The 14,114-nt window shown below is 35.5% G+C and overlaps 2 protein-coding genes across 2 annotated transcripts; one reads left to right on the top strand and one right to left on the bottom strand.

Moving 5' to 3' along the window:
* The first annotated feature begins 5,809 nt into the window (after window positions 1-5,809).
* On the top strand, window positions 5,810-6,925 carry LOC116023817 (heavy metal-associated isoprenylated plant protein 16-like). The gene is made up of 3 exons (XM_031264834.1): window positions 5,810-5,879; window positions 6,004-6,082; window positions 6,479-6,925. The coding sequence occupies exons 1-3, from the start codon at window positions 5,874-5,876 to the stop codon at window positions 6,823-6,825; spliced, it is 432 nt and encodes a 143-aa protein (XP_031120694.1). The 5' UTR covers window positions 5,810-5,873; the 3' UTR covers window positions 6,826-6,925.
* Window positions 6,926-12,435: 5,510 nt separating this feature from the next.
* LOC116023599 lies at window positions 12,436-13,497 on the bottom strand. The gene has a single exon (XM_031264603.1). It carries the CDS (start codon window positions 13,495-13,497, stop codon window positions 12,436-12,438), a length of 1,062 nt encoding a protein of 353 aa, XP_031120463.1.
* Window positions 13,498-14,114: the final 617 nt, after the last annotated feature.

Here is a 14,114-nt window from a genome sequence, read left to right as displayed (position 1 = left end):
CTTACATGACGTTGAACCTTATGCGGGCACTGAGTCTCTTCGTGTCGGTGATGGAGCTGGTTTGTCTATTTCTAATACTGGCTCCTTTTCCATTATGTCTCCGTTACGGTCACTGTCTTTAAATAGTGTCTTACATGTTCCTCATTTACGTGCTTCTTTACTCTCTGTTCAAAAATTCGCTTATGACAATGATGCTTTCTTTGAGTTTCATCCGCATTTTTTTGTTGTGAAGGATCGTCGCACTAACAAAATTCTTCTTAGTGGTCCTAGCAAAGGTGGGATGTACTTGCTTCCTGTTTCGTCTCCTGTTGCTTTCTTATCGGCTCGGGCGTCTCCTCAAACGTGGCACAATCGTCTTGGGCATCCCCACCTGCGTGTTCTGCGTTAAGTTCTTTCTGATTGTCCTGTTAGTGGGTCCTTTAGTTCGTCAAATAATTTATGTACTGCATGTCAGTTAGGGAAATCTGCCCGGTTTCCCCTTTCTCATATTCATTCCTCTAGTTCGTCTGTTTTAGATCTTGTATACACTGACATTTGGGGTCCAGCCCCGGTGCTTTCAATTGATGGTTATCGTTATTTCGTCATATTCATTGATGATTATTCTTGCTTTGTCTGGTTTTATCCAATGAAGTTGAAAACTGATATTTATTCTATATTTGCTAATTTTCGTTCTTATGTTGAAAAGTTCTTTTCCTGTTCCATTAAGGCAATCCAGTCTGATCTCTGTGGTGAGTATTGTAAGTTACATGCGGTATTCACTGCTGGTGGGATTGTTCATCGTCAGTCCTGTCCTCATACCCATGAACAAAATGGTAGGATTGAGCGTAGGCATCGTCACATTGTTGAGACGGGGCTTGCGTTATTAGCTCACAGTAGTGTTCCCTAGTGTTATTGGTCTTATGCTTTTGAGTCTGCGGTTTACTTAATCAATCGTTTGCCTTCGCCTGTTACTAAGCATATCAGTCCCTACACTCTTTTATTTCATAAATCTCCAGATTATTCTATGATGCGTGTGTTTGGGTGTGAGTGTTTTCCGTGTCTTCGCCCATATAATAAACACAAAATGGATTAGCGGTCTGTTTCTTGTGTCTTTCTTGGTTATCCCTCCTCGTTTAGTGGGTACAGGTGTCTTGATCGGGCTTCTAGTCGTCTCTACATTGCTCATCATGTTCGTTTTAATGAGTCTGTCTTTCCCTTTCATAGCTCTGCAGGTGTTCTTGGTTCAACATTCCTTGCATCATCTCGGTGCTCGGGGCTACCGTGGGCTAGTGTTTCGCATTCGATGGTTATTCCGCCTTCGGCTGAGCCTGTTTCTGCTCCTGGTGCTGAGGCTGTTGCTCAACCTGTCCCTCCTGTTCCTGCTGCCCAGCCTACGCCTTTGCCTGGTGACGGTGAGCGTGCTCGGGGTGCCCAGCCGCGTCGTGCCCGTGGTCGTCGGCGTGTGGTGCTTCCGCGTTCTCATCGTATGGTGTTGCGCACATCCACTGCTGCTCAGCGTTCTTCTCCTGCTGCTCTTGTTGCCTCCATTGATGATGAGGTTCCTACTTGCTATTCGCAAGCAGTTAAGTCCTCTGCCTGGAGGACTGCCATGGACGCCGAGTTTAATGCGCTTTTGTTGAATCGGACTTGGAGGTTGGTTCCCTTTGATCCTAATATGAATGTCATTGGGTGCAAGTGGGTGTTTCGCGTGAAGCGAAAGTCTGATGGTGTTATTGAGCGGTACAAGGCGCGCCTCGTTGCTAAAGGGTTTAACCAGGTTGCAGGGGAAGACTATTCCGAGACTTTCAGTCCTGTGGTCAAACCTACCACTGTTCGCTTGCTGCTAGCCTTTGCTGTTTCTCGGGGTTAGTCTATGCGGCAGCTGGACGTGCATAATGCCTTTCTCAATGGTCATGTTTCGGAGGATATCTACATGAAACAGCCACCAGGGTATGTGCATCCTACTCTCTCCAGTCATGTTTGTAAACTAGAGAAATCCTTGTATGGTCTTAAGCAAGCACCTAGAACGTGGTTCATGCGGCTTCATACTTATTTGCTTACTGTTGGCTTCCGTCCTTCGCAGACAGATGTCTCTCTTTTTATCTATATTTCTGGAGAGTTGCGTGCCTATGTGCTTGTGTATGTTGATGACATTTTATTACTGGGTAGTTGTCCTAAATTGGTTGATGAGCTGCTGCGTAGGTTGTCTTCTGAGTTTAAGATCCGAGATCTTGGTACTCCGCATTTTTTTCTTAGTGTTGAAGTTGTTTACACTGGTTCAGATATTATTCTGTCTCAGCGGCAGTATATGCTTGAGGTCTTGCGTAAGGCAGGCATGGAGTCCTGCAAACCATTGGCTACTCCTATATCTTCCACTGTGGTTTCAAGTGCTGACTCCTTGCTTGATGATCCTACGTCTTACAGGCGGTTAGTTGGTTCTCTGATGTATATGCTTGTTACACGTCCTGATCTTTCTTTTGCTGTTAATCGTCTGTGTCAATTTATGCATAATCCTACTGAGCAGCATTTGTGTGCCTTAAAGCGGGTTCTTCGCTATGTTAAGGGTTCTCTTGATCTTGGGTTGAGGCTGTCAGCCTCGCTCACTCCTGTTGTTCATGCCTTTTCGGACTCTGACTGGGCTGGTTGTCAGATAGACAGGCGATCTACTGTTGGGTTTGCTATCTTTCTTGGATCCAATTTGATTTCTTGGGTGTCTAGGAAGCAGCGCACCATTGCCCGCTCCTCTACTGAAGCTGAATACAAGGCTTTGGCTAATGTTGCAGCGGAGGTTATTTGGGTTCAATCTTTGCTTCGTGAGCTTGGCTTATCTCTTACTTCTACTCCAGTTCTTTGGTGTGACAATTTGGGTGCGACTTATCTCTGTGCAAATCCAGTATTTCATGCACGAACTAAGCACGTGGAAATCGATTATCATTTTGTGCGTGAACGTGTGGCTGTTGGTGATCTCAAGGTTAATTTTCTTTCTACAAAAGACCAAGTGGCTGATATCTTCACTAAGCCGTTGGCTGGTCCTCGCTTTGCGGAGTTACGTGTCAAGCTAGGCGTTGTTCCTTGCCCCCCGTCTGCTTGAGGGGGAGTATTAGTGTAGCGTTAGCTTTAGGACTCTATTTCAATTGTATTTACACTAGGAGTCTTACTCTTTACTATTTAGCTACTGTGTAAGTCTTTCATACATACGTACATGAACTTATTGAATATACAGATACACTTTCAATACACTCATCATCATCATTGATTTTCGTAAAAAAGAATATACACTCAAACTCAAATTCATTTAATTAAATATCGATTGACAAACTAAAAAATGCTAACATCTTCTATGATCGCAAAATTCTGTCCTCCAACATCACTTTTTTTTTAAAAATTTATTTATTATCAATTTATCATAATATTCAACATTACATATTTTTTATTTGTTATCATAATATTCAGACGTATTAATTTTATGACAAAGACAAACATTGTTGAGAATAAAAACTAAATTTCAACATGTTTAGGAGTTAATTTAATTTGTTTATTTCTAAATGAATGAATGAAGTAATAGGTTGCCCAACGTCAAACATCCAATGACAATACGTGTCACTGGCCAAGTTGCAATTGTAAGATTTGACAATATACGTCTTAGGAGTCCAAAATTGAAGAGGGGAGCACATACATTCAATGATATAGATCTTAGGAATAGAAGACAAACTTTAAATTAGGTTTTAATTAATCTCGACTTTTATTTGGATTCTTAACCTGTTTCCTAATTTCATCATTGTATTTTTGAATTTTTATTTAATTGTAAAATAACCTAAACTTTTTGATTTTTTTTTTAAATTTTATTATCAATTACTTACTTGCACCCTATACAATATTTTTTTTAAAAATAATAACAATTCAATTACATATTCTAGTCCACAAAACAATTTTTAAAAAATCATCATTTATATCCCTTTTTTTATTTGACTCAAACAAATTCTGAAATTCTTGCTTGCCACTTGTGTATTAAGTATTAAAAGACTCATTTTGATTTATTTTTTAAAAAATTTGTCAAATCAATAGCTTATTATTCGACCACCTCAAATTGGTCCGAATTGGAACTTGAGAGTTTTCTATCACAAAAAGTTTTCGATCTCACAAATTCATATCACTAATCAAAGTAGTAGAAATTTGCGACCACTTTCCAAACACTTTTCTAATGATTGGAAACTTTGGTTGCATAAGACACGCATGAATCATAACATTTTGACCACTGGGTGATCGGAAAGTAATCGAAAATTTTGATAATTAGTGGTCGAAACATTATTTAATTTTATTTTTTATAAAAACGTAGCCATTGTTACTGTAAAATTTCTCCTCAATGGTACATTTCTTTGCGTTTGGATTCGGTCAAGAAACCCAACACAAAGTCTAGGTTTCAAACTTATATATGGTCTTTAAATATTTCGATCACCTTTCAATAGTGATTGAAATTTTAGACAATCTTAGATGATGGTTGAAACAAATTTAAAAAAATACTTTTTGGAGTGCTCAAAAGTTCACTATTATATTTTTCAGCCATGCAAATTGTAACTTGTTATTTGAGATTGAAGTATAATCTTTCAACACATATATGCCATGATTTTATTATAGCAAGTATTGTTCACTTTATTTTTTACTGAATTAGTTAGAGTATACTACATCAACACGCAAATTATATGGTGGACCATGGTCCACAATGCATTGTGGACCATGATCATAGCTGATACTGCAGTTGCGTTGAACGGATACTGCAGTTGCGTTGAAAAGATACTACAGTTGTGTTGAAAGGAAACTGCAGTTGCACGGAACAGAGGCCATTCATCCGTTCAACACAACTACAGTATCCGTTCAACATAACTGCAGTATCTTTTCAACACAACTGCAGTATCCGTTCAACACAATTGCAGTTCCAGATGGATGACACGGCCTCTGTTCCACGCAATTGCAATTCTCTTTCAACACAATTGCAGTATCCTTTCAACACAACTGCAGTATCACTTCAACACAACTGCAGTATCAACCATCACTCATGGTCCACAATACTTTGTGGATCATGGTCCACAGTATAACGACTGACATCAACATGATGTAAAAACATAAAGTAAAACTACTTGGAGTGCATGTAATATTAGATTCAATAAGATTCACCCCACAAGAATTGCATTAATTAGTACTATAATTTGCCACCCCATGGGGTTGAATCCGTCTAGTTAGGTAGGTTCCTAAATTAATATATGTCAAACTTATGTACATTGGTCCTAGTCCTACCTGCTTAAAGAAAAATTAGTACACACCTATGGAGTTATACTATATAGTGGTGGATCCATTGATTCGGAAATTTCGTTTAGTAGTCGAAAAATAAAAATATTTATGGTAAAATATAAAATGGCTGAAATAAATTTTATATCATATCTATTTATTTGAAAATTTATATCATATCTATTAATACGATATTCATAAATGATTTTTATTTAAATTAGTCCAACTCTAAGTATTTCTAGGATAATTTAAATATGACGACATATTTACCTTAAAACTTAGCTTCTAGATTTTGAGTAGATAATTCATAAAAATTAAATTTAAAAAAATCATATTAAGATATAATTACATATTCAAAGTGTGTTAGAGAAAGACAAAATTAACTTCTAGAATTTTGTATGCATAAGATTACATTATTATTTATTTAAAAAAAAAACATTATTCATTTTGACTAAAACATATACCTATATATATATAGTGGCTGGGGTGGGTGGGTGAGGTGGATGCTATATATTAATTACTCTGTATAAACATCCATAAACAGCCCCGAGGCTCCTAGCTAGGTCGGGAAAAGCTAGAAAAAATTAAAACGTAACAAAAGAACATTCATCATGAAGGTATGTATATATGTTAACTTTATTTCAAATCATCACTTGCATATATATCAATCTTTAACGTTTTATAACAATGATGATTGATTTGTGTTGTTATATATGTTTAATTGTTTATGATTGAATTTAGCAAAAAATAACCATCAGTCTGCCGGTAAACAGCGATAAATGCCGGGCAAAGGCTATGCAAATTGCAGTATCTACTATAGGTAAATAAGCTATACATACTCATTTCATATCATAATTCATAACATCACAAAATATCAGTTCTTTGTTTTTTTTCTTTCTTTTGAATTGGGTGATGAGGAAAACCTGTTGTTACTATCCGAGCGTATTAACAAGATAAACCCTACCTTGTGACCCTAATTGGCAAATAGGTAAATCAGCATAGTTTGCCTATACTGACTAGCACAAACAAAGAAGGTTGTAATTCAAACTCGTAAAATTGTAGTTTGTTATCCCATTCTTTCTTTCTTTTGAGTGATGAGGGAATTGAAACTTATCCCCACTTCCAACTCTGACTCATGAGGATATGCACATGATAAACTCTGGTAGCAAAGGGTCAAAATTAAAGGAAGTAATAACGATGTTTGGATGTGATGCAGGGGTGATATCAGTTAATAGTGATGCAGATAAAAACCAGTTGGTGGTTACCGGTAACGGCGTAGATTCCTTTGAGTTGATGAAGTGCTTGAAGAGGAAATTCAGATGTGCCAACATTGTCTCCATTGAAGAAGTGAAGCCGCCGGAGAAGAAAGACGATAAGAAAGAGGAGAAGAAGAAAGATGAAAAGAAGGAAGAAGAGAAGGACAAGAAAGACGAATGTTGCAAAACTTGTCGTTATCCTTGTCCTTGTCCTTGTCCAATTCCGGGTTACAACAATCCATGCGTACAGTACTATCCGGTGTGTCAACCCGTTTATGACTCCAATCCAAGTTGCTCCATTCAATAAAGTCATTCAAAATTGGAGTGGAATAACTACCTCAGCTCAGTATACTGTGGGTTTTTTTTTTTTTTTTTTTTTGGCTAGAAAAAAATCCAGAATCATTATTCAAGAGTGTGCACTAAAAAAACACCATAAATTTTCATAGATTTATACCGTTGCTATACTCTACCAAGAAATTGTTAATAAATCCACTCGTACAAATTATGTGTACGTCGGGGAAAGGAATTCTTCTATTTAGTAGAGTTTTATGTATATTTGGAAATAAAATTATATGCATTTTGTCCAACACTCGATCTAAGGGGGGTTGTGTCTCTCTACACTAGTGATAGGATGAGCCCAATTTACCAAATTCGTTTAGCTTGTGGAGCTCAATTTGCCAACGGATAATAATTGTTAGGTCGTTCTTATATCTTTTCATGTTAGCAATTTAATTATAACAATTTCTTTAATTATTGTTAAGTTTTTCGCTTGTAATAATGTTAGTAATCCAGTTTCTCAATTGTAGGGTGGTATACCCAAAGAATCAAAGTAGAGAAAGGTCAAAGGTGATTTAATTAGCCATCAATTTGGATCGTGCAATGCCACTAATCAATTTTAAAATCTTTTAATATCAACCCCTTGCGAGGCCATAGGAAAACGACTTCTTCTTAGCTCTAATCCATATAAAACAAGCTGCCAGCTGGAATAATTTGCTTTGACAAATTTTAATTGCAATAATTTTATTTTTTTTTTTAAAAAAAACAAATAAATAAGAGGGGACATTAAGCCAAGTAATCAGATCTCACAAATTAAGGATATTAGTGTATATATTAAGCAATAATATAGTTTAGAATTATAAAATAAAAAAGTAAATTTTAAATTTGATGCAAGAATATTTTTTGTTTAGTACGGAGTATCATTTTGGTCGTCATCATCATTAAAGATTCATTAATTTTATTTTAATGATTAGTATCAGTTAGTTTCGATGTGATTGTCAACCAAACATCCTTTATTTTTTTCGTTAATATATAATTTTATCATTTAAGTCGCTTGTCCTAATTAACAAGTAATTTCTTTCCTTCTTTTGTGAACTCTTTTAATTAAATGACGAAAATAGATGTCAATCATTTTTATTAAACGGTGGCATGACAAAATATTAAAAGGATAACTAATTATATAAAACAAATGAAAATTAAGATATAATGTGATGAAATTGAAAGGGTATGACTAAATGTAGTAATGTCACAATAGTTAATAATTAAATTTTAAAATTTGTTGATATAATATTATCTGGATATCTTTTTCCTTTATAAAATAATTTTAAAAAATCAGTTGCAAAAAAACCAAAGTCGCTGCATCATTTTCATGAGCTACAAACTGTATTAGAATACTCAAAGTATGATTTTTAGAGTATAATTTAGTCGTAAATTATATTTCACTTTAAAAAGAAATTTAGAGTTTGAATCTCACATATCCTTTTTGATATATACACTAATGCACACAAGTTTTCTATCATATATTGAAAAACTTTACACATGTTAAAACATGTAGTATATAAATCCAATATAAGTATTATAATTATTGTCAAAGAAAATATTACTCCGTATCATAATAAATACGGAGTATAATAAAATATGTTGACTATTCTATCTAATTCTTTTTTTTTTTTTTTTTTGCAAGCCTATCTAATTCTTTTTTAGAAAATGATAAGTTGAAATGTCACTATTGAACGATAAATATAAGTTGGAAATATAAATTAAAGAATGGAAGGATAAGGTTAATAATAGTTTATGTCTTCTTAATTATTATAGTTTTTCACTTTTTACCATTGAACTTAAAATGAACTAGACCTAGTTTTGACTGATGAAAATACACAGGGACTAGAAGCAACACATTTTCAATAATTAAAGAACAAATCTAATTAAATTTAAACATGAATATCATAAGCGAAAAATGCAATATTCGAAAGAAAAAATTAAAATTAACTTTGCAAAATCAAATGACTCAAAGTAATTAAAAAAAATGCACCTACAAATTAAAAAATAAAACCTAAACTATTTTTTTTTTTTTTAAAAAGTAAAATTAAATTTAAACACCAATTATAAATTTTTGAATATATCATTCATCTAATGATAAATTTTTGTTATCTACTGTGGTATTAGTAGCTTTACTTTATTTTTTTCAATACATCAAAAATAAAGAAATATAAATCACATTACCAATGCAATTTGCTATCAAGAGAGGATGAATATATATACCTTCCCCAGGTACAACTGAACCTCATCTTTAGACTCTATTGTATGCAAGTATTCGCCTCTTGACGAATATATTTAATGCAACAATGCCGAACCCTTTTAGTAAGCTCGTTAATAGCTTCAATTATATGAAGATGATGATCCATCTCCTTGCCTCTTTGTTTGCCCAGAAAAGGCAAAGTTTTCTCGCCCCAGGACTCCCACGCCCTAGTCTGAGAGAATAGTGGAATCGTAAATTATGGTGACTCAGTGATCCATTAAATAAGAGGGCCAATGTCTGGTGTCTACATATAACTCGCCACATTAGGTGTACGTAATTTCATACTGCGACTTTCAGGCCAGGTTTAATTATGTATCTTTGCCTCCTTGTTTCACATATTCAATTGCTATTTGGGAATCACTTTTGATTAACCTCTTGCCCAACTTTATGGCAAACCAGTATAGATTATCCAGAGGTCTGCGGTTAAATTGCAAGCTACTTTAACCTTGTAGTAAAAATCACATTACCACACTCTCCCGACAATCTTGCAACACTTCTCCAAAATCTTTCTCATAATAATCCCTTAGAGCAAATACCAATTTTGATCCCACGACTATTAGCAAAATGACAATTTTGGTCCACATTTTTATTTTCTACCAATTTTGATCCCACGACTATTATTTTAGTACCAATTTACATCCACGAGTATTGTTTTAGTGCAAAAATTCACCGCGTCGGTTACCCATCCGTTTAAAACGTGCAAAAATCTAAAATTGTTAGGGGTATTTTTGTCCTTTTTAACTTAATATCCCAATTTGAGCATGAATAAATGGATTTAAGTTCTAAGATCGATCAAAATTCGCAGTTGTCCTCTTCATTTTACCTTAATTTTAGGATGAGAACTGTGAAATGTGATCAATTTTAGAGCTTAAGTTTCTTTATTCATGCTCAAATTGGGATATTGAGTTGAAAAGGACGAAAATACATTTAAAAATTTTAGATTTCGGCACGTTTTAAACGAAGGGGTGACCGGCGTGATGAATTTTGGCACTAAAACAATAGTCATGGACCAAAATTGGTACTAAAACAATAATCGTGGAACCAAAATTGATAAAAATTAAACATGTGGACCAAAATTGTCATTTTCCTTATAATCGTGGGATTAAAATTGGTATTTGCTCAATCCCTTAACACTACCATCTATATTTACTTTATATAAACTCATCACAAATTAAACATCCTTAACATTACCCAAAATGTTTTGCATCTCGTCTAGACTACCCAAACAATCTTCATCCAAGCTAGACTACCCATTCTAGAACTAATTCATCCAAGCTACAACACTAAAAACAATCTTCCATGGAAGTCCAAATACAATCGCCCTGTTTGGTAAATAATCAGCCTATTAGCCAATTTTGACTTATTTGACCACTATTAGTTGTTTGGTTAATAAGCTTTTTGTAACTCCAAAATGTTAAAATTCAAAAGGCTACTCAAAGCAGCCTTTTCAATTAGCTTTTTGAGAAAAGAAATTATACCAAACAGCTATCAGCTAACAGTTAATTTATCAAACAACTTTCTACAATCAGCTAATATTATCAACAAATAATACCTTCTAACCCAAACAGCGAACTCAATCAGCCAACCACCATTTACCAAACAGGGCTAATAGTTTTACTCTATTTTTATTTTCGTTCCAATATGTTATGACCATAATGCCTTATCAATGTACTTTTGTACCCACGAGCTGAGAGTCAGAACTATATTCCTCGGCATTAGTCCACAGAGTTAGTTTAAGAATGTCAACTCTACTATTAATTCATTGAATAATAATTTTTTATAATATCATTGCACATGCTATCTAGTCTAGTTTATAATTAATTCAGTAGTTATGTAGTTGGTCAATTTCTTATTAATCAATAAACATTAAAGAATTGTGATACAAATAAAAATCTTCATTATTTAGCACAAAGAACTTGTTTGGCAATTAGCTATTAGCAATTAGTAGATTGTACATGCTAGTTAGATGATTAATTGTTAACTAATTTGGGACATGCGTTTTAGGTCAGAACCGACGCCCGACTGATATGAAGGTGCACTAGAGTCTTTAGGTCGAGGCTTGGTCGACAGAGGTCAAGCGGGCCCATTGCGCCTACGATGCATCGTCAACAGGGCTGGTGAAGGCGGGGTGTCAAAAGGGGGTTAATGACAGAAATGGGATTATTTGGCCAATGGTTGACAAAAATATAAACGTTTTGAAACTAAGACAATAAAATAAGAAAAACTCATTTGGTACATGCGTTTGAGGTCAGAACCGCATGAACCATTTGCGTTCTATTTTTTTTTTTTTTTGGAATAGCGAATCCAAACCAAAAAAAAAAAATGTCACCGCCGGCGACCATGGGAAAGAGAAGGCAACCAAAATGGTCGCCTTCTCCGACGAAGGAGAAGACGACCCAGTTGGGCTTTTATTTGTACCAAAATACGGGCTTAAAATATCAAAACCCTCCCCGCCCTTTTCGCAGGGCGGGATGAGATAACGTGGCACGCTAAGCCCGTTTTGACAGCTCTAGCTACATGCACCATGATCAACAGTAAAATTTGTCCAAATATTAGTCCTAGGCCCTTTGACTTGGGCTTTTATTTGTATATTCCTTGATCCAGTGTAAATATTATTTGGGCCTGGTCCCTAATTAATATGAGTACTAGTTTTACCCGTTCCATTTGTATCTATTCTCTGTTTATGATGGGCCTATTCCTATAAAATCATTAATAATGATGGCAAGAGACTGTGATGGGAAAATTATTGTGTGTACTATGAATGTAATATATATTTAATATATTAAATACATTATTTTTGTATTGAATGTACATTATTTGATAATATCTAAAAAATTATGTATTTTCAAATAATATAATTTTTATTTATAATTCACACAAATGTGTGGACCATGATCCATGGAATAATGATAATTGCACAAACTTTTTGTTTTTAACAATAGGCTTACCCACCAAGCAAGCCCAAAATTTTTCTTTTGGACCAACTATTCAATTAAAACCTGAATGGCTGGATAAAAAAAAAATTAAAAAGGCATTTGATTTGTTTTCGTTACAAAGGAATGAAGGATTATCAAGGGAAAAACTATAACCCAGTGGGTTTGTTCAAGTGACAAGTGAGCTCTCTTTGTGGGGAGGAATTTCGGGAGAACCCGGGTTCAATTCCCACAAGTGACGATTCCCCTTGTGCCAGCTTCCGTGCTTTCCGGAGCGAACATGGGGTAAATTTACCAAAAAAAAAAAAAATCAAGGCAAAAACAATAATGACAAAATCTCATACTTTATCAACATAAACTGTCAATACTTCCTAATTTTTTTTTGAAAACCACCAACTAGGTGAATAGATTAAATCAGCTCAGAAATAGAGTTCGGGGGGATAGAATCCCAAAACAAAGAACCAAGTTGTGAGTAAGCCAACGTAGCCAAAACGTGAGCCCCTCTGTTTGCAGTTCTAGGAATAAAATTAACTGAGCAACTAGTAAAAGTAGACATAATAGCCCTAATGGCGTCAACAAAATAACGAACATAAGAAAAAAGACTAGTATTATCCATGGTGAGCAAATTCTTGAGCGTGGAGCAATCAGTGTAGATGCATACAGAGTGTAGATTCCGACCCTTTAGCCATGAGAGGGCTTCTTTGCAGGCCAAGGCTTCCGCCATAAGTGGCGAGTCACACGAAGGTAAGTGACTATTGAATGCAGCCACGAAACCTCCGTGCTGTGAGAGCAGTACTGCGCCCACTGTGGCCGTGCCAGAGTGTGGATCAAAGCCGGCATCGATGAAACATTGCGGAACTCCAGGCTGGGCGATCACGGCTGCCGGTTGCTGCTGCGGATGTGGCGAAACGTGGACCTCCTTCCAGGCCTGAGCTGCTGCGTGTGCGGTGAACCAGACACGGGATGGGCGTAGTAAGCAAGCATCCCAAACCGCTGAGTTCCTGGCTTTCCAAATGTGATATAACAGAGCTACAACATAGATAATGTTGTCTTCAGTCAGCATAGCAATCACATTATCAAACCACCCCCCAAAATCACTACCACTCATATTAGAAACATGCAAGGAGGATTCATTCCATACAAGCTTTGAATAATCACATAAAACAAGTGAGTGCATTATATTTTCATGCAAAGTACCACACATTGGGCATGATGGATCAATCTCAACTCTCTTTATAATCAAATTCGTAGTGGTAGGAAGAGAATTAGTTAGGGCTCTCCAAATAAAAGTTTTCCATTTTGCAGGGCACTTAATTTTCCAGAGATGTAGCCAGTTATCAAAAGTATCCGGGGTATGTTCAAAGTTTCCAATAACACGCCTATACCCCTCTTTTACCGTGTAGCAGCCTTTTGGGTCTCCCGCCCAGAACCAAGAATTCTCATACTGTAGTGAGACAGGGATCCTCAGCATGCACGGGATAAATTCTACCCATACATAATAACGCCCAAATCACACAACAGACTTAAAGCACACTAAAAAATATTATTTTATACCCTAACAAAATGCATTATGCATGTAACGTTTACGCTTCATCATTATCCATTTTGGGAAACTAAAGTTGAATGATGTTCCTTGAAAATCTATGAAGATCTTGAGATTCAACGTTGGTGAGTTACAAAACTATCCAGTAAAAACAAAAGCTCTATTTTTGTTTTCCCAATAATAATCATGAAAGGATTCAAATTCATGTGACAGATCACCGGAAATTCAACTATAATGCATCATGCATGCTTAGAATTCTATGATACAAGTTAATATCATATTAACCCTCAAAAATAAATTATGAAATTGATACATTTTTTTACATTTTTTTAGGCACAAACATGTAGCAAGCAAGAGAGAAAAAAGTCAAAACTAATTTAAAAGAAGATAAAAAGTCAGGGTGGCCACCAACCGGAGGCCACCCTGACGTGCCCGTTGGGTAGCATTAGTACATCCAACACAGAGCAGCTACGTGATTTTTTTATTTTTATTTTACTTTCTTACAAAACCCAAATCTTACCGGAAATGTTGTTTTTTATTTTTCC

This window comes from Ipomoea triloba, chromosome 6, assembly GCF_003576645.1.
Source record: "Ipomoea triloba cultivar NCNSP0323 chromosome 6, ASM357664v1".
NCBI lineage: Eukaryota > Viridiplantae > Streptophyta > Magnoliopsida > Solanales > Convolvulaceae > Ipomoea > Ipomoea triloba.
The sequence above is the reverse complement of the archived record's forward strand: the minus strand, read 5'-3'. Positions and strand labels throughout refer to the sequence as shown.

Bases quoted from the DNA above. Each gene is read 5' to 3' on its own strand.
- LOC116023817 (XM_031264834.1), top strand. The intron at 6,083-6,478 runs GTAAATAAGCTA...GATGTGATGCAG, and splicing joins AATTGCAGTATCTACTATAG to GGGTGATATCAGTTAATAGT.
- LOC116023599 (XM_031264603.1), bottom strand. From the start codon at position 13,497: ATGCTGAGGATCCCTGTCTCACTACAGTATGAGAATTCTTGGTTCTGG.